Source organism: Balaenoptera musculus, chromosome 9 (genome assembly GCF_009873245.2).
Source record: "Balaenoptera musculus isolate JJ_BM4_2016_0621 chromosome 9, mBalMus1.pri.v3, whole genome shotgun sequence".
NCBI classification, from domain to species: domain Eukaryota; kingdom Metazoa; phylum Chordata; class Mammalia; order Artiodactyla; family Balaenopteridae; genus Balaenoptera; species Balaenoptera musculus.
Genome location: NC_045793.1, coordinates 44,631,802 through 44,652,147, shown reverse-complemented (window position 1 = coordinate 44,652,147; position 20,346 = coordinate 44,631,802). Strand labels below are relative to the sequence as shown.

The following is a 20,346-nucleotide window of genomic DNA, read 5'->3' as shown; positions in this document are numbered from 1 at the left end:
AGCAAATGGGGGTAAACGGCTCACTTCCTCACTTCGTGTCACTTTTTTGTCACCTGGGCACGGGAGTGGGACTGGATAGGCTTGTATCTCCCAAAATCCCTCTTGACAAAGCTCCTCTGGTTTTGGCCTGCAAACCCAAGGCTGTGGGACCAATAGCTGGGAGAGACATCAGGGTTTTCTCTCCATTCCGGTTTCCCCCAGTCTCCCCTTGTCCTGTCCTGGCTGGTTCTCCTTCAGCAGCAGAATGAACTATAATCCTAGGGCTTCACTCTCTGGATCATCAAACGTGCGTACACCTGAGATGATGATGATTATCATGCCTGGCACAGGGCCTATAAAGCTTCTCATATAACCATCTCATTTAATCACCCCCACCCTTGGAGATACATATTATTAGTATCCTCATTTGTAGGTGAGGATGAGGCTAAGAGGAATTAAGTAATGTGCTCAAAGTCAAATAACTGACAGAGCTAGAATTTAAAACCAGACTGGTCTGGAATATTCCAGACACCAAGCTCTTAACAAGTCCCCAACACTGGGACATAAAGACACTCATAATCTTATAACTTGATTAACAGTAAGTGCTTACTTGCTCATTTGTCAATCTATGCATAATTCCAAACTGGCTTTTGCATCCAGGGCTGGGAAGAAACGGTGGATGCTGCTATTTCCCACCTTTTGAAGACCTGCCTATCGAAGAGTTCCAAGGAGCAGGCTTTGAACCTCAGCAGCCAGTTGAGCATACCCAAAGACACAAGCCGATTGAAGAAACATATCACCTTGCTGTGCGATCGATTAGCCAAAGGTGGACGTCTCTGCCTAAGTACTGACGCAGCGGCTCCGCAGACCATGGTCATGCCAGGTAAGAGCTCCATTCATGCTCCCAAAACACAACTGTACTTTGGCCAAATTAAAGGAATGTGCCTGTGGTTGTACTTGGGGTTTACATTTCATATTAAAGTGATGATAGCCAAGAAAATTGCTTTCACGTTTCCCCTCAGATATCCCAGGGTAACCACTTGGATAAATATTCTTGGGGTATTTGCTTGCTAGACATTTCTAGAATGGTATGTCTTTTTTCTTCCCTCTGCTTTTAAATATATGATCCATTTTGTTTTGCTTCTAACCAATAAAAAGTGGATTAGAGAATAAAACTATTTTTAAGGAAAATTTTACTAAATGTGATCTCACGATACCGTATTTCATAAATGTAAATAGCATAATACAAGCAGCTAATATAGTCCAGATGAGTCCCATCCCTTCTGCTGTTTTCCTGGTTGTGGTCACCAGAATACGGGGGAAGAGACAAAGAAAAAGACTGGAGATCAGGAGACATGAGCAGGCTTCAGGGCTGAGCCCTCTATGTGCCAGGGGGAGAGAGATCCAGGTTGCCCAGACCTGGGCAGTCAGTGATGACCATGGGCATCCAAGTCAGCCCTTCCCGCAGTCAGAGGGGCTGAGCCGTCAATAGCGCTGCATTCGGTCCTTTAGAGGCCGCAGCTCCCAAGTCCCGCTTAGCTCTACTTAGTGTCTCTCTTTATGGCAGCAGCAAGGAGCATAAGTAAATGAATTTATTAAATGCAGCAGCGGTAGCATCTATTTCCTCCTAAAGCAAGGACCATAGTATGGGAAGTGGTGTGGAGTTTTTCATCTTCCTCCTTACATGCGTTTCGTACACTTACCGCCCGCCCCCCCCCATGCTGATGTTACTGCTCATATGACCTGGATATGTTTGTTAACTTTCCAGAGTCTAGTTCCTCCTTTCAAAGTGGGCATAATAATGCCTTCCTTGTTGCCAGGGCATTATATGTTTGTAAAGCACCTAGCACAATTCTTGGAACAGAGATACACTCAAAAAATTCAAACTATAATTATTACCATTGTACAGATGTATGCATAATTCACCTTATAAATTTGGGGTGGAGAGAATGGCCGGCTTGGGACCATGGGATTCTGTATTCTATGGTTTGAAGATTTTTTGCCTTAATCATACACAGGCAGAACCTAACTTTCATTCCAAAATAATATTTCTAATATGGCATCTCAGAATAGAATTGCCTTCCTACATAGAAACAGTTCTAATAGTTTGTCTTAATTTAGGTCTTCTTCATCTTGCCCTTGTTAACGTCCTCCTAACTGGTCCTTGGGCCTCAATTCATCCATCTCTGTCCACTGTTAGGATGATTTTCCTAAGAAATAAATATGTAGGCTTAATGAGATAGTAAATGAAAAATGTTCACTATAATCAGCAATCAGTATATGGCTCTCCCTCCTTTCTTGCCAATTGGAGAAACAAAGGAGGCTTGAGGGAGAAGGCCAAATACATAAAAGGGAAAGTTTAAAAAGAGATGGACTGACCCCCTGATTGGCTGGTGTGTTTGTCAGTGCAGGCCTCGGTAGCCCTGCCTTCTCTTCCCCACATCCTTGTTGGAGCCTCTTTGGGAAGAGCCACTAGGAGTCCGGTGGCATTGCTGTGAGCAAACACCTGGACACCTGGAGAGAAACGATGCTTCTTTAGTCACACTTATTGATTATAGAACTTTAGACATTTGTTTAAATAACTAGATTTGGAAGCAACCTCAGGGCTGTGTCCTTAGAAACCCTTGATGTAAAATTTCTGAATGTTTGGAAGGAAGAGGCAGAGGAAAGGAGGAAGAGAAGGAAGGGAGGGAGAAATGAAGGAAGGTGGAAAATGTGTTTGTTCACAAACCAGGAATCTGGAAGCCAGGTGTGTGCCTGTCACGCTAGTCTAGCCGAGTTCATCCCGTTGGAGAGATTGAGGCTGTGCGTATTTGTTGCGGTCATAATTGATTGCTTTTACTTAATGATGACCCACTTTTTGACTTTAGTTGAGTGACTGTCCCTCCCCCCGCCATATCCAATCATGATAGCGAGTTCTTAAAATTTGTTAACTCAGTGCTCTTCGTCATTACCATGCTCCATTATTGCCTATAATACCTTTCCTCCATAGAGCTCAGATTTTCCACATACTCATTTCCGTTCTTAACACGTTTTTGAGGTAGAAGAAACATGTAGAATTATTGCTGTTTTACAAATAGAAATGGAGTTAAGGAAAGCTAAATATCTTTCCCAGAGTTACATGGTTACTGGAAGGGTTAGGTCTAGAATCCAAATCTTGTAGCCCACTGTGCTTCCCTCTAGACCACACAGACCACACGGTACAAATATATTTCTAGCCAGAACCTCCTCCTGTGTGAGCTATTCTTGATCTGGCCTTGTTTTCACTTAAATTGGCCTAGGATTTTGGGAGGAAAAGGGCAGAAATTTCACACAGTCTCTTTTCTTTGCTATGAGGAATATAATAAGGATTTACCCTGTATTTGCTTTGTGCTTAATTTTTATTATCTCAATAGGTGACATGGTACCATTATTACAGAGATTATTTCTGCTTCAAACCAGTAGTTGTGAAATTTATGATGTTTAGCTATAGTAGTTGTTTCAGAATATGTGAAGGTAAAGTGGCATATTAGAAAGGAGTAGATTACTGAACACATAAGCATACAAGCATTTTTCACAGACATGATCTTTTTTTAATAGCTGGGCAGGAACTCAGAAATCATCTGGTTTACTTCCCTCTCTTAATAGCTGAGGTAACGAAGGCCCTAGGAAGATGAAGTGACTTAGTGGTTGATATTAAAAGGCAGGGGTGTGTGTAATTTTACCATGTTCCCTATTAAATTGCAGATGAATCTCAGAATAAAAAACTTTGTCTTCTCTAGCCTCATGATTTTATGAACCCAGCACCTTGGATGTGCCCTTTCTTTGCTCCAGTAAAGGCCATCATGACAACATCCTCCCTGGTGTCCAGAATTTGAAAATATTTCCCACTGGGAATTACCTTATGGACTTCTTTGCCTCACATTTCTCCTGCTTGCCTTTATCAACCTTCAGTTTCTCTATCAGGATTTAGCCTAATCTTTATTGGGTATTCTTTTTATTACAGAACCATCAAACTTGTATTTTTCTTATCTGTACCTCTGTATTCACATCTTTCAGCTGGGGAATATTGCATTTTCATTAAATGTCTTTTTTCTAATCTCAGTGGTATGTATTCTACCCTTAGAACAAGAGTTACAGAGGGCCACCAGGGTAGTGTTTAAAAAAAAATCTGAATGTGAATGCCTTTAGTTGCCTAGCTGGTTTAATCATACCTGTTTGTTACTTGCTGCATCCCTGCAGGTGCTTGAGGCTGAGGTTTACCTTAGATTGCTAGATTGATTAAAGTATGGAAGGTTCGAGACTAATTGGTATCAGAAAAAGACCACCTGAAACTGGAACCAACATTTCATTGTTTTCATTAGGAAAGCAAAAGATTTGTTTGAAAAAGAGTAAAATTAAAATTAACAGTAAGTTTATCATATATTTGCCAAAATTTATGTTATGCCTGCAATTTTGTGCCAATTCTTAGATACAGCAATGAAGGAATTGCGTGAGGTTTTTGTTTTTGCTTTGTTTCTGGTATGATGATGGACACTCAAATTTGGCCTAACTAGCACCTTCACAAAGAAGGTAATTTTTAGGAAAAAATATTCCAAGGCATTATCCATTTTCCTAGGGGTCTTTCTTTGATATGCAAACCATTTTCTTCAGAAACATCTATCATGTCATCATTCTAGCCAATTTTCTTCTCTTTGTTGTTACTGGACAATTGCCAGATTTTCTTTTTTTTTTTTTTTTTTTTAAACAATCTTTTTTGGAGTATAATTGCTCTACAATGGTGTGTTAGTTTCTGCTGTATAACAAAGTGAATCAGCTATATATACATATATCCTCATATCTCCTCCCTCTTGTGTCTCCCTCCCAACCTCCCTATCCCACCTCTCTAGGTGGTCACAAAGCACGGAGATGATCTCCCTGTGCTATGTGGCTGCTTCCCACTAGCTATCTATTTTATATTTGGTAGTGTATATATGTCCATGCCACTCTCTTACTTCGTCCCAGCTTACCCTTCCCCCTCCCTGTGTCCTCAAGTCCATTCTGTACATCTGCGTCTTTATTCCTGTCCTCAGTTGCCAGATTTTCTCCGGGTACTGTCCTTGCATGTGATACAAGCAGTTCTCTAATAACACTTTAACTGCATTGCATCTTGCATCATTTGCAAGATTTGTAATTTCCCTCTGCAACCCATTTATGCTGTATTTGCAACAGTTTCCAACAGTTGGTGAGAGATGAACCAATACAAAAAGTTGATAGCAGATGGGGATTCCTCTAGTGTTAAATGTGGAAAGATACTGGAGTAGAGACTAAGTTTATAAGTGGCCAATTAGTTTTTGAGTGAATATCTTTGTATTATGCTTTTGCTTTTTTATGAGTACAATTGGGATAATTAGAACATCTATAAGTAGGAGAATCCCCCCCTCCCCCAAATTATGTATGTAAGAATTTAGAAGGTGCTAGCCTGAATTCTGATCTCATGTGCTAATGTGGCATTTCAAAGCAATGGAGAGAGGACAAGGTGAATTAATTGAAAAATGTTGCTGGGAACAGGCCAACTATTTGGAGAAAAAATAGTTAGATTCCCTAACCCATTCTGTGTGCCACGATACATTTCAGATGGATAAGAGATATAAATGTAAAAAAAAAAAGGAAACACAAAAACACAGAATGAAATAGAGGTAGATACATAGGTATGGAGGTGCAGGATAGGTCTTTCTAAGTAAGTCAGCAAAGGCAGAAAGCAAAAGACAGAGCTTCAGTCTCACAATCTGGTCCAGAAGCATATAAACCGAGGTGTGTGTTAATGATAATTATCCTAGGTGCCACAGTTATAGGTGGTGTCTGAGTGTCCTCCTGCTATTTCCCTTCCATATAATGTGTACATTTTCCTACAAATAACGTATATAACTTTTGTAAAAAGAGACTGTGATAGAAAATGCCAACAATAAAATGACTATAGTTGTATCAGAAATGGTGGTAAGGAAAAAACAAGGATTGGTTTCATAAATCAGGAAATTAATGACTTTTATGTTATTCACGGGCAATGACCTGTGTTTATGGGGCTTGTCTGTATTTCAGTTCTGATAAGCAAACCCAGGTACTTTGCAGGACTTTGTGCAGCTAGTTTATGGATTCTGCCTCCTTCCTACCTCTGCCTCTCCTCTCCGAAAGTAGGCCAAATCATGCAAGTTATTGATCTCTGAGCACTTTTTTAACCTTTTCCCAAGTGGCTTCATAATTGCTAAATTGGGTGAGCACTTTGCCTACAACCCCCTTGACTGCTCTGCAGCCTTTTTCAGTGAGACCATTTCCTTCTTAGAACGTTTTCATTCCTTGGCTTCTCTTTTACTGTTGGAAACTGTTCCTGGCCCCCTCAGGCTTGTCTTTTCCAGTCTGCTTTGTGCCTTCTTGTTCCTTTTTGTCTCTTGACTATTGGTGTTCCATCTTTATGGTCTCCTGGACAATCTGATCCAACTACTGCCTGAATTCCACGTGCTTCTAAATTTGTACCTTTCTGTCTGGCGTCTTCCAGGTTTCACATGTCTCCATCAGTACCCCACAGTCCTCTCCAATTCTACATGCCTGAGTGAAACTCATCTCCTACGGTGCGCCTGATCTCAGTCGATGATATTACCCAACGCCCAGGCCAGTGTCCTCAGAAACAATCTTGAGTCTGTTTCCTTTCCTCTCCATGTTCAGTCACCAAAACCTGATGGTAGCACCTCCCAAATATATCTCTTTTCACTCTCCACATTGCCATTACATTACTAATGCTCTTATCTCCTATTCAGACTACTAAAATGACCTACCAGTAGTCTTCTTGTATTAAAAATCCTCTTTTATTTTTAGTACTACCATCAAAAACAAACAACTTATGAATGTTCATATCAACATTATAATCAAAAAGTGGAAACAATCCAAATATTCCTCAAATGATGAATGGATAAATAAATATAGTATATCCATACAGTAGAATATTCTTTAGCAATAAAAAGAACTACAACATGGATGAACCTTGAAAACATTATGCCGAGTAAAAGAAGCCAGTCCAAAAGACCATATATTATATGATTCCATTCATATAAAATGTTCAGAATAGGCAAATTCATAGAGATAGAAAGTATATTAGTGGTTGCCTAGGCCTGGGGGTGAGGTGGGCATGGGGAAGTGCATAGTGATGGCTAATGGTATGGATTTTCCTTTCTTGTAGCTAAATCTGTATACATCCATAATGAATTTATACTTTTCCATGAATATGAGTTTCTTTGGAAAAATAGGGATCTGGGTATGTTACTTCTCTGCTTGAAAATATTCAACAGGTGTTACCTACCACATTAAATCAAAAGTTCTAAGCCTGAAATACAATGCTCCTTACTAAATAGACCCACATTATCCTTCTACCCTTATATTCTGTACTTTCTTCCTTAAAATCCTTTACTAATACTGAATTTCTCAGTATTTTCCATATACACAATGCTTTGTAAGCTTCTATACTTTTAAATAGTTTCTTTGACTTAGAGAGTCAGTCTTTAGCTGGTGGTAAAATTACCACTAATTTCTGAAGACCCAGAAGAAATGATATTCCACAAAGCATTCGTTGGCCTTCCTGGCACTACTAGTTCCTCTCTGTGCTTCCCTGGTCTCTAGTCATATGGCTCTTACAGTACTTATTGTAGGGTACCATTGTTTAATATTTTTACTTCATCCCTTACCACTGTATTAGTTTGCTAGGGCAAACTAATAACAAAATACCACAGGCTGGGTGGCCTAAACAACAGAAATTTATTTTCTCACAGTTTTGGAGGCTGGAAGTCCAAAATCAAGGTGCTCATAGGTTTGGTTTCTCCTGAGGTTTTTCTCCTTGGCTTGCAGATGGCCACCTTCCCTCTGTGTCCTCACATGGCCTTTTTCTCTGTGCATGCACACTCCTGGTATGTCTTCCTCCTCTTATAAGGATACTAGTACTTTTGGGTTGGGGCCTCACCCTCATGACCTCATTTAACCTTAATTACCTCTTTAAAAGCCCTATCTCCAAATACAGTCATATTGGGGGTTAGGGCTTCAACCTGTGAATTTTGGGGAGGACATAAGTCAGTCCATAATACCTCCAAATAGAAAGTGAGTGCATGAAAGACTCAATATATTGATATATTGTATTCTTTTTTGTGAACACAGCATCCTACTTATGCCTGGTATATATATAGTTGATGCCCATCATATATTTTTTAAACTTCTTATTTTGAAATAATTACAGACTCACAGGAAGATGCAAAAATACTACATAGAATACCATGTACCCTTCATCCAGCTTTCCATAATGGTGATATTTCATAGACTGTAGTATAGTATCAAAAATAGGAAACTGACCTTGGTTTACCTTATATTATAGAATGAATCAGTGGAGCTGTTTCGAAAGAGGCTAAGTCTTGAAGTAAGTGTGAATTTTAGACTTTTAGAAAGGATAGTGGCAGATATTATAGATAGAGTTGGTGATCTAAGCAAGGAGGTATGGGTCTGTAAGTAAACTGGTTAAGTTTCAGATTAGAAATCCAGTTTGGTAGATCAGTAAGCATCTTTTGATATAGGAACTTGAAAAGCTGGATAAAAGAGATTGAGCATGATGCAAATGGTGATGGAAGCTATTATAGATTCTTAAGCTATAAGTGATTTATGAAAAAACAGTGTTTTGTTCAATTTAAAAAATGGTTTAAAAAACAAAACAAAACAAAAATAATTCCCAGTGTTTTAGAAATACTAATCTGATGGTGGTATGCAGGATAGAGAGAAGTATGAAGAATAGGGAAGACTATAGATAGTTCATCAAGTTTTTTAGTTGCCATTGATGGAAATGATTAAGTTTGTAATTTTGTTATGAATAATGTGCTTCATTTCAAATACAGTGAGCTTGAGATGATTAAGATGCATCCAAGAAAAGAAATATGTCAATAGCTGGATCTGAGGGATTTGAGTTGAAGGGAAAGATTAAAGCTTGAAAGTAGATTTTAGTATCCTCAGCTTAGAGGTCATCATTGCAACTTTGCAATTGGATGAACCCTCTGGTAGTGAAGGCAGAAGCTGGGGAACACTGGATTTGGGACTTATCTGCAGAGCCAGACAAGAGGTGGATTCTACAGGGAGGAAGTGAATTTCAAGGAATTCCCAGAAGAGGTTGTGTCAGTACTATAAAGGACAGAAGAAGGTCAAGGAAAGATCCTTCTGTAACTGGATGGAACAGTTTAGGAAGGCAGATAGAAAAAGAAGTAAGTAGGCTATGATCAAGATTTTTATTTCTTTTCTTTTTCTTCTCTTTAGAAAAGATATTTCGAGATGTTTGAAGGTCAGGGGGTGGTGGCAAGATGAGAGTGCTAAAATCCAACATTCATGTTAAATGGGAAGGTTTGAGGAGGCAGAGGAATAGTCTAGAATACAGGTAAACTGAAAAGAGTTAGTATTTGAGAAGAGAAAAAAATGAGAACCCAGGTATAAATTGGAAGTGTAGGGAGATTTAAAGAAAAGAAAGTTTAATGAAGTCCAGCCACATGAGCTTTGGAGAAATAAAGTTTTATAATAATCTGTGAGCAAGAAGGGGTGAATGGTGAGGTGGTAAATTAAGGTTGATTTGCAGTAGCTGCTGTGGGAAGGACAAGCTCAACCATTTAGCAATTGTGCAGCTACTTATTCTTCGGGAGCCATAGTTTCCTCACTTGAAATATTGAGATAGCACCACCTTGTTTTGAAATAACACACTGTTTCAAAATTGTTTTGAAAATCAAACTATATTGTTATAAGTAAAGAAAGCATTCAGTTTTTAATAGGATGCTCGTAATTATCCATTGTAATAGGGAGTCCATACTGGGATGAATAAAGGTTAGTGGAAGAGCATTTGAATCCAGGATTATGGTTGTATTTGAGAGGAGAAGCAATTAGGAGTAACTATCTGGGAAGGCCTATCATCAAAGACCTAATAGAATAACATTCTCCCTGTGTGTACTTAGCAAATACTTGTTGATAGACAAGCTGGCTGGTAACTAATTAGAATGTGATGACCAAAGCCCAGTTTCTTGGAAGTAGGGCTGTTAATACAGGAATAGAATACCAGGGGAGTTTGATGAGGAATTTCCTTCTCTACAGATGTTTAAACTAATACAGATAGTCAACAGTCTAAAGATACTTTGGGGAAAACCCTGCCTGAAAGTAGGGGGGATGAATTAAATAACTTTTAAAGTGCATCACTATTTCTGTTTCTTTAGTCGCGTCGTATGAACAAATATATAAAATGTACATTTTTACCGTCATCCAGCTGTAAATGTGAGCTGTCTTTTCTTTGGACTATTCTCATATGAAATATTATAATAGAAAACCTAACTCTGTGTAATTTTCAATATCCTTAAAAGTTACATAGATTGGCCAAAAGAAAGAGTATCTTTGTAACACTGGAGCATCCATGAGGAAGATATTTATCTCTGAGGCTTTGTATGATATCAAAAATAACTTTTCTCACATATTCGATTGACATTTGGGACTGTTTTATCTTCAAATGGGAGGATGAAAAAATTTGTATTTATTCCAGCCACTGTTGGTTTGAAGGGATTTCTACAAATTCAATTTGTAAAATTTTTTTCTAGTTTTCTTCCCCTCGACTTCTACCCCTGCCCGAACTTCTGCTATCTCAGTGGGTTTGCCTTCAACAGTAAGGTTTTACTGGTTCACCTCAAAGTTGTAGTAAATACACATCCTTTTTTCTTCCCTTCAACTTTTACTCCCAATACCTGCTGCCTCTCTGAGGAATTTGATCTTCAACAATAAATTCTCTGCTTTCAGTGTAAGTTCAGGAATATTATTAAAGTTGTATTTATTTTCATTTTCCTTTAGATTTTAGGGTGCCTGGATAAAGTATTTCAAGTGCTTAAAAGCAACTCACCAACCAGTTACTTATGTGAGACAGTCATTAAAACTTATTTTATATCACTTTATTTTCACTTAAAATATATGCATAATGAGAAAATCCACAGATAGATGGGGCAGACCCAGCGATCTGGCCTCCTCCTGTGGCTTAGTCATTTTTAGTTTTGGTCAAAATACCTGGCCTAAGCTCAGAATGGCATTCTGCTTCTGACACCGCACAGACCCCCACAGGGAAAGGTGATGTTCTTGCAGTTTGAACTGCTGAATGAAGTCTGGTCTAAGCTGCCGGCCTTTAAAAAAAACTTTTCCTACTAAACTTAAAATAAATTTTTTTTATTGTATTTATTCAAATAAATTGTTGGAATAATTAGCCCCTTCTGATTTATGTGTAATGTGGTTATTTCTTATACAATTTAAAATTAAAATGAAAAACTATTATAGCTGGTGGTTCTCGGAGCATATAATCTGATTCTGAAAAGTAAAGCACCTTTAGTTGTATTCCTCTGTACGATATGTCTCAACTCTGTATGTTTTTTAAAATGTAGCTTTTTGTTTTTAAAATGTTTAATTTTTTATTTAAAAATAAACATTTTGGTTAGTTAGAAGTTTTGTAATTTCTTTCACGTCTACTTTCTGAGTCATACTCCATGCCATATGGAAAATGTTACTGAAAAATAAAGTGATGTCACTCTCTAGCTTCAGGAGCTGTGATTTATGCTAATACCAATAGGATGATTTTTATTTGGTACAGGTATTTGCATATTGGTTGTTTTAAGATATTTTTGGCTTTTACTTTTTTTGGTAAAAAGTAGACTTGGAAGTGACTGTAACCATAAAACGAGAAGCAAATACATTGTACTAGTGAGTAGTGTGGCAAGGGGTGCAGGGCTCCAACTTACTAGTATTCTAGTTATAAGCCAGTGCCATGGCAGATACCAAGGGTCCTGGTGTGAAGTCTGGTGAGTTTCAATGAAAAAATAAAGTTCGATGCAGCACACTTTGTCACTGGGACATTTAGTCAGTATACTTATGCAGATAAGTTACCTGATGTTGTTATCTGTTTTTATTATTTATTTATTTATTATTATTATTATTTTTATAAATTAAGTAATTATTTTATTTATTTATTTTTGGCTGCGTTGGGTCTTCGCTGCTGTGTCCGGGCTTTCTCTAGTTGCGGTGAGTGGGGGCTACTCTTTGTTGCGGTATGTTGGCTTCTCACTGAGGTGGCTTCTCTTGTTGCAGAGCATGGGCTCTAGGCGTGCGGGCTCCAGTAGTTGTGGCACGTGGGCTCAGTAGTTGTGGCTCGCAGGCTCAATGGTTGTAGCTTGTGGGCTCTAGAGCGCAGGCTCAGTAGTTGTGGTGCACGGGCTTAGTTGCTCTGCAGCATGTGGGATCTTCCCAGACCAGGGCTTGAACCCATGTCGCCTGCACTGGCAGGCGGATTCTTAACTACTGCTCCACCAGGGAAGCCCTGTTTTTATTTTTTTAAGAGATTAAAAAAATAATCTCTCCTTTCAAAATTAGATAAAACATGAGTGCTATAATTTTTAAAACTTAACATGTTAACTCATGGAAAATCACTGATAATTTATACACTTTATAAATTTATAAATTATGTACTTCATCCATCATTTCCATTAAAAAACACATCATATAACAAGCCAAGATTGAGACCCCAAAGTGAAATTGTTGTTGAGTTCTTACTTACTATGTTTCAGGCACTGTTCTAGGTACTAGAGGCACAGTGATAAACCAGACAAACAATTCCTGCCCTCATGGAGCTAACATTCTGGCATCGGGCAGTCAATATACAGAAAACCAAATTTTAGACAATGAAAATGCCAAGCAGCAAAATAAGTCAGAGTAAGGGGAAAGAGTGCCAGTTATAAACCATTTGTGCCCGTGTCTTTCTTATGACTAAAGCTTCTTTCTCTTTTCCTTCATTTAGTGAAATGGAAGGATGGTATATTTTATTATTTGAGACAGATTCTTTGTGTGACTAGTTAAAATAATTCTGTGTTTAGTTATATAATTTAGTTTATTACTATTACTATTATTCGGGCACTATAATTTTCAGAGTTTTCTGATGAAAGAATGTGTTTCAATTTCCAGAAAAAGAAGCCAAAGTAATTCTTTATAAAATAAAATTTTTTTGAAATATGGTTGATTTACAATGTTGTGTTAGTTTCAGGTGTACAGCACGGTGATTCAGTTTTATATATATATATATATATATATATATATATATATATGTGTATATATATATATATTCTTTTTTAGATCAAAGTAATTCTTGAGAAATTTTCCTAATAAATTTGATAAAATATCTGTAGTGATCATTAAAACACCTTGTACCATAAAAACAATTTTCATATTATTTTCATCATATCTTTGAGTTTATTCTTATTTTTGTGTTATATCATCAGTCATTATTGTCTACTCTCTGTTGACATCAGCTTTCTAGAAGATGACATCTCTGAGGGCAGAGACTGTCATTCATTTCCAAACTCTAGAATCTACACAGAAGGTGCTCAGCACATCCTTGTGAGACTGATTTGAATTGAACCATTTACCTGAACATTATCTCCTCCCTTTTCTGATTTCACATCACTCAGTTCTCTATTCCTCTGTACCCCTGCCTTCCAACACACCCACTCCACCTCCATCTGCTCCTCCACTCCCTTTTTGCTCTGCCTTGTGGAACCCCGTGGATTTCTAACCTAGTTTCCTTATCAGTTTCCAGCCTGAGTAAATCTTTGGCTTTCCTTGGATCTGCTCTGGGACTGGAAGTAGTTGCTAATATTAATCATAAAACTGACCCAACTGCTTCTATCTTCTTTCATGCTGTGTAACTTCACCTGGACCCTCCCCTGCTAATTAGAATGCTATTTACTTGTTTTTGATTGATTTCCCGCCTTATTTTCAACAGAAGTTAATCCTTGTCATTTTACTCAAGATCCCACCTCTTCTCCAAACTGAGCAGAAGACATCCTCCTGCTATACCATGAAGATCAAGACTGTCAAAGCAAACTCTGCTTCCCATCAGTTTACTTCAGAATTTCTTTTGTAATTTTATTCATTGTTTGTCTTTCTGTTCTTTCTCAGAAGAAGACACACTTGATTTTAGGATTAAACTCAGACTTCTTACTTTGGCCTACAGGACTCTGCTTCCTTTCTCTCTCTCCATCCAGTCCTCTACCAGCAATTCCCCCACAATTCCTCTTGCCCTCTCTGCTTTAGGCCCACAAGTCTCCTTTCAGTTCCACTGATCAAACTTTTCCTTGCCTCAGGTCTTTGCATATGCTGGTCCCTTTGTCTTGAATACTGTCCTCTATTTACCCCCAAATTTTCACCCACCACAGATACTCATGCTCACCAGCTAATTTATATCCATCCTCAGGTCTCAACTTACAGGTCACTTTCCTGTAAGAGTTTTTCTATGACCCTTGTTATTCTCACACATGGCCTCTTGGACTGTTTCTTTAGAGCATAAAGCATAGTTCAAAATTATATGTTCATTATGGGTTTATTTAATATTTTCCCCACTATACTATAAGTTTCATGAGGAGAGAAACAATGTCTGTGTTATTCACTACCGTATACTGCTCAGCTCAGCGCCTGCCATGTAATGAGTATCCCAAAGACAGTTAATGGATGAATTGCCTCCTCTCCTGTATTCTTGTTTCCTCAGGGACCTTGTAGCCCCATATTCATCTCACTTGAACCATCTGCCTTTTATTTTCTGGTGTTGCTTTCTCATTTCTAAACTTTGCTCAGTTTTCCTCTGTTACGTTACATTGACTATCTTCTTTTTCTTCTCCTCCAGACTTATAAATTATACCAATTATATTGTGGTCTCTTAAATATAAATGTGGGATGAAGCTAATAGCAGTATCTGTAAACAATTCATCTTTGGTATAGGGAACAATATTAGAAGTATAATTTGCACATGTAAAATTTTTGAAAGGGGGAAAGGAGTTTTCTTCATGAAATAGGACTATTTTTTGTTCATTTAACAAAAATTTAAAAAAAAATACCATCATGTTCCAGGCACTGTACTGGGCATTGGAATATACTGATTAAGAAGAGAGACACCATTTCCACCCTCATGAGAGCTTACATTCTGGTGGAGGAGCCAGATAATAAACAGAAGAGTTGCAGGTTGTATTATGTGCGGTGAAACAGATAAGAAGTTGAGAGTTGCCAGTGGGGGCTTCTTTAGACAGGGTGATTGGGGAAGGCTTCCGTGATGTGAAAGAACTAGGGGAGCGGCATTCCAGGCTGAACAAATAGGATTCAAAGGCCTGGATTTGCTAAGGGAGTAGAACTTAAATGTTCACACACACACACACACACACACACACACACAACACACATAGGTAAATTATGTGAACTGATGAATGTGTTGATTAACTCATTGAGGGGAATCATTTCACAACATATTATATATCAAATCATCACATGTACAGTTTAAATCTCTTACAACTTTATTTAATTATACCTTAATAAAGCTGGAGAAAAGAGAATTTAAAGGGCTGGAGATGAGAAAGGGCTTAGTGTATTCAAAAGATACTTGATGGCTTGATCTTAATGAGGAAGTGTGGCAGGGAGAGCCACATCATGGAGTATTCCTTACATTTATGGTAAGGAATTTAGATGTTATCCTATGAGTAGTGGGAAGCCATCAAATGGTTTTAAGCAGGGAAATTATATGATCAGATCTATGTTTTTAAGAATTACTATGGCTACTGTGTCTGGAATGATTTGGAAAACAGCTGGAATGGAAGCAGGGGGAGAACTAGAGAGACTATTGTAGAAGTGTAGGCAAGAGATGACGATGACTGGAGTTGTGGCAATGGCATATTTTAGAGGCTAGGATATGTAGAACGTGGTGATGGATTGCATGTAAGGGGTGAGATGAGGGAGGAAGCAGAGATGACTCCTGGAATGTTGGATTTAGTAACAAGGTAGACAGTAATGCTGTTGGTGAAATGGGGAATGTGGGGGAAGACCAGTGTGTGTGTGTGAATGTGGATGATGGGGAGGACAGAATAAAAGACTCAGTTTTGGGCCTTTTCCCCCTGTGAGGCCTAGTGGGCACCCAGTCGTAAATGTTGAGTGGTCTGGATCTCAGGAGAGAAGCCGGGGCAGCAGAGAGACTGTCGGGAGGCGGCAGCCTCTGTATGGTATTTGAAGCTGGATGGGCTCACTTGTATGGAGAGAGAAAACAGAAGGGAGGCCTCGTCTAAATCTTGAGGCCTTCCAGCATCTCGAGGTCAGGAAGGGCAAGAACCAACATCGGAAATTGAGGAGAAGTAGCCAAGGAATGAGTAAGACGAAAACTGTGAGAAAGGAGCCACATGGAAGCCAAGAGAGGGGAGAATTTCCAAGGTCAGCATTGTCACATGCTGCTGAGATGGAGCAAGATGAGGGCAGAGGTGGGAGCTGACAGACTTTTACCTAAGGTTCTAATATATTTTGTAACATTTCTTCTTTTGTATATTTATTCCTTATCATTAATGGAAATAAATTTTATTTTTTTTTCAGTTTATAGAAATAGAGAGTTTAAGCATTGTATCAAACAAATCAGTACTTTGTCCCCATCTTGTTATTTCTTCAGAAGTACACAGTATCAACCCCATTCCTAATAGAACAGTACCAAGTTTCTTGATTAGGTTCAGGCCCTTCATAATCTGGCTTAATCGTCACTTCTTTCACTCCTCTTTATCCTGAACCCTTAGCTCCAGTTAGGCCAGTTTCTTTACTTATTCCTTCTTTATGTTCCGGGTACTGTTGCAGGCAGTGGAAAATTGATGGTGAACAAAACAGACATGGTCTCTACCATTACGGAGTCTATTTTGTCAATTAATGAAATAATCATACAGATATCCAGTTACAAAATGAGGTACATACTATGAGGCAAAAGATGATAGAGGCTCAGACTTGGGAAGTAGTAGTGGAAATCAAGAGGAGCAGATAGGTATGAGAACTTTTGCAGGAGAGAAAATCAGCAGACTTTATTAATTGATTGGAGATAAGGGTTGAGTGGAAAAGAGAAGTATTGGGGAGGGCTCCTGGATTGCTTGTTCTAGTTGGCTGGTGCTCCATTCATCAAGAAGGTATCTTTGGAAGACAACGAAGGTTGAAGGAGACAGGTCATGAGTTCAATTATATCCAAATTAATTTGAGTGCTTATCTCATGTCTGCTTTTCCTGCAGGAAGCCTTCCCTGAATATTCTATCCTTTGCTAATTATTCTAACTCCTATAGATTAAATAATGTTAGCAATTTCATATGCTTCAGCCCAGTACTTACTGTCAATACTTCCCACTGGCACTTCTTATTACACTGTCTGGTTCTCTAATATGCTGTATATCATTCTAATTTAGAACACAAACTCCATGTGGGCAGAGAGTACATGATTACTATTTTTGTTTATACAGTTGACAACACTTGGCAAAGTATGATGTTATGTAGTAGTACGTATTTGAATCCCCAATGTTACTATGGGATTTTCTTAAAATAAGGCTAATTTCTTATGGGTTAATTAATAATCTACAAAGATTCATTAGATAACAAATGTCTTCCAGGGCAACAGGAATGAATGAGTTTATTGACATAAAGTGAATTATATACTCTGACATTCTAGTGGAATTTGTTCCCTATCTGGAACTACTTTCAAATTAAAGATGTGAAACCCCTACTACTTACTGTGTTGAGTAGTATTAACTGAACTTCAAGTAAAAGACAAGGATGGTGAACCCTTGAGTTTTGCCAGTCTTATATTTTGCTTTTTGTGAGTTATTTCTTTAATACATTACCAAACATCATCTAAATTTGTGTCTGTTATAGAATTTGATAACCCCTTCCTACTTCAAATTGGCCTCAGAGACTTCAGCATTGGAAAGTTGGGGTTTTATTTTCCCAGCTCTTTAAATGTAATATATTTGAAGACAGAGGTACTGTCCTGTAAGTTTATAGCCTAAATAAATCTATTTTAAAGGTGTGCTGGTCTGGGGCCAGGTGGCATAGTGAGATGACATATGAGCTATTCACATTTGAAGACCTGGCATTAAACACGTCTCAGGATGCCAGGAAAATGACATTAGAGGTGTCAATTTGCTGGAGTCCTTGGTGGGCATCTGAGAACATCACAGAACCATTGTAAGGTCTTACATAATGTATCCTCTGTAAATTATATTGCTCCGTTAGCCACCTAAGGTACAAAAGGGCAATTTGAATGACTTCAGTTGGCATTCAGAAATCTTGTTTTAATAAGTAATGAGAAGTACAAGACTATCTGAAAGAAAACCAGCCGAATCTAAAGGGTTGTGTGTGGAACTGGGAGTTGAAACTTAATCTTTTATATTTCTCTAGTCTTTATCTGGCTCATCAGCTATTTAGCAAATATTTACTTAATCCCCCTTTTCCGAGCCTTTATCATTTCAGGCATGGATTTTCTAACAAGACAAGTTACCTTTCTTCTTCCTGGCTTCAGGTCTCCTACAAATGCCAATAATAATATTTCAAAGACGTGTCATGAAAAAACTTACTATTACTAAAAAAAAAATACCATAATAATCCTGTCTTGAATACTTGTAAAATCATCTCTCAATAATCCCAAGGTGCTTAATTGGACCGCTTATCTGAAGATCTTTTACCTTTTTTCATTTGCCTTTGCCAAGAATGTCTAGAAATTATACACTCAGTTTCCATTTGAATAGCTTTTTGAATTACTTAAAAGGCCATCAGCGTGAATTCATGTTTAGTATCTGAATCTAAGGTTTCCTTATTGTAGTTACACATTGTGTGCTAGCCAGAAACATCACTTAATTTGAGAAAGCATAAAATGCTCAAAGGTACCAGTCAGACTTTGATTTTTATTGTGAAAATATATTGCAGTAACTCACAGACTTACTGTTTGTTAACTTGACCTCTTTAGTTCCTTTCCTTTTGCATTTAGCATAAGTCCTTTACACAAAATGGTCTGGTTAATGATTTTTTTCAGAGGAGACTCTAACCAGGAAGGCAGTGATGGTGGACCATGACAGCTGATGAGGGGTGATCCTGGGCAAAGTGTGTCTGTCTTCTTTCTTTATCCAAGAGGAGGATTCAGTCTGAAACCAAGCTACCCACAGATTTGTGGCATTTCTAAGGAGTTGGTCCAAGTTGATAGTGCTCCAGGCTGCTTCCGGGCTCTCTTCTTTCCAAAGATCCTCCTGTTGGCTAGGGTGGTGGGGATCCTCCATGGAGTGCAGTATGCTGAAAGACAGGCAGATGGTTTTTCACTCAATGTCTCTGAAGCTCAGTTGCTTTTTCTCTACCTCTAACTGTTAGGATCTCAGTATCCCTCTCTCTGTGAGCCTGTGATACAACCCTCTATGAACAACAGTCCCAAGTTCTAGGTTATGGCTTGTGACTCTGCTGATTGCTTGGGCAGAGCACTTTGATGGCCCATAAAGTCTGTTCATAGAAAGATGTGAGGAGAATTGGGGATAAATTGTACTTCTTTAATTGAAGAGGTGATTTCAGGTTAAAATATACTTTAATCATTATCTCTTGGAATTAAAAATTCATTTATTTTATAAATCTTTATTGAGTACTCATTATGTGCCTATTACCATTACTAGAGTCTAGGTGTATAGCGGTGAACAAAATAGATGAATGCTCTGCCCTAATAAAACATCCATGCCAGTGGGGAAGGAAGGCAATACACAAACAAAAAAAGATAATTATAAACTGTAATAAATAATATGAAGGCAATAAGCAGGGTAGTGTGGTAAAGAGTAACCAGCAGAGGGAGGAGGAGGTATTGAGGAAGCCTTCCTGAAGAAGGGTCATCTGCAGTGAGACTGGGAATATGGGAAGGAGCCATCTGTATGAAGATGCCGTTGGTGGGGTAGGGACTGAGAGTAGGGGAAGCGGTAGACATCCCAGAGAGAGAGAATAGGAAATGCGAAGGATTCAAAGCAAGTAGGAAAGAAGGCCAAGGTGACTGGGGAGAATGACAGGAGATGGGATTGGTAAAGTGGGTAGGGTCCAGATCTTAGAGGAGGCCTTGTTTCAAAGTTTAGGTTTTATTAGAAATGACAATCCTTGAAATAGGACATTTTTATGAACCTGTTTTCTCTTAGACCAAATGAAAGGTGGCAATCCTAACCTTGACTAGCCAACGTGCATTCATAATCTGGAATGGTTTTGAGCAGAACCCAGCAGCATGTTGAAAAAGTACTTTATTATATTCAAAGGCCTGAGACCACTCAGTTGTCAGGCACTTATCACTTGAAAGTGGAGGAGTAGAAAAGTTTAAAAGGCTGTAGCAATAACATTTGAGAAAATGAATAATTTAAAGTGAATTAAATCATGAATAATGAATTGTAAAAAAAGAATCCTCGCTTGTGATTAGAGATTCATAATTTTCATTTTACAGCAAAATATAGTTGGCTGCCATGCATTCCTGACTTACTTCATCTAAGTACAG

At 38.3% G+C, this 20,346-nt stretch overlaps 1 protein-coding gene across 11 annotated transcripts in view; it reads left to right on the top strand.

Moving 5' to 3' along the window:
- The window catches only part of BBS9 (Bardet-Biedl syndrome 9), a 461,337-nt gene that overhangs the window by 396,253 nt on the left and 44,738 nt on the right, over positions 1 to 20,346 (top strand). For all 11 annotated transcript variants that reach the window (XM_036863487.1, XM_036863483.1, XM_036863488.1 and 8 more), the window contains one exon: positions 640 to 862. In XM_036863487.1, coding sequence (XP_036719382.1) covers positions 640 to 862 — 223 coding nt within the window. The remainder of the gene's footprint in view (positions 1 to 639; positions 863 to 20,346) is intronic.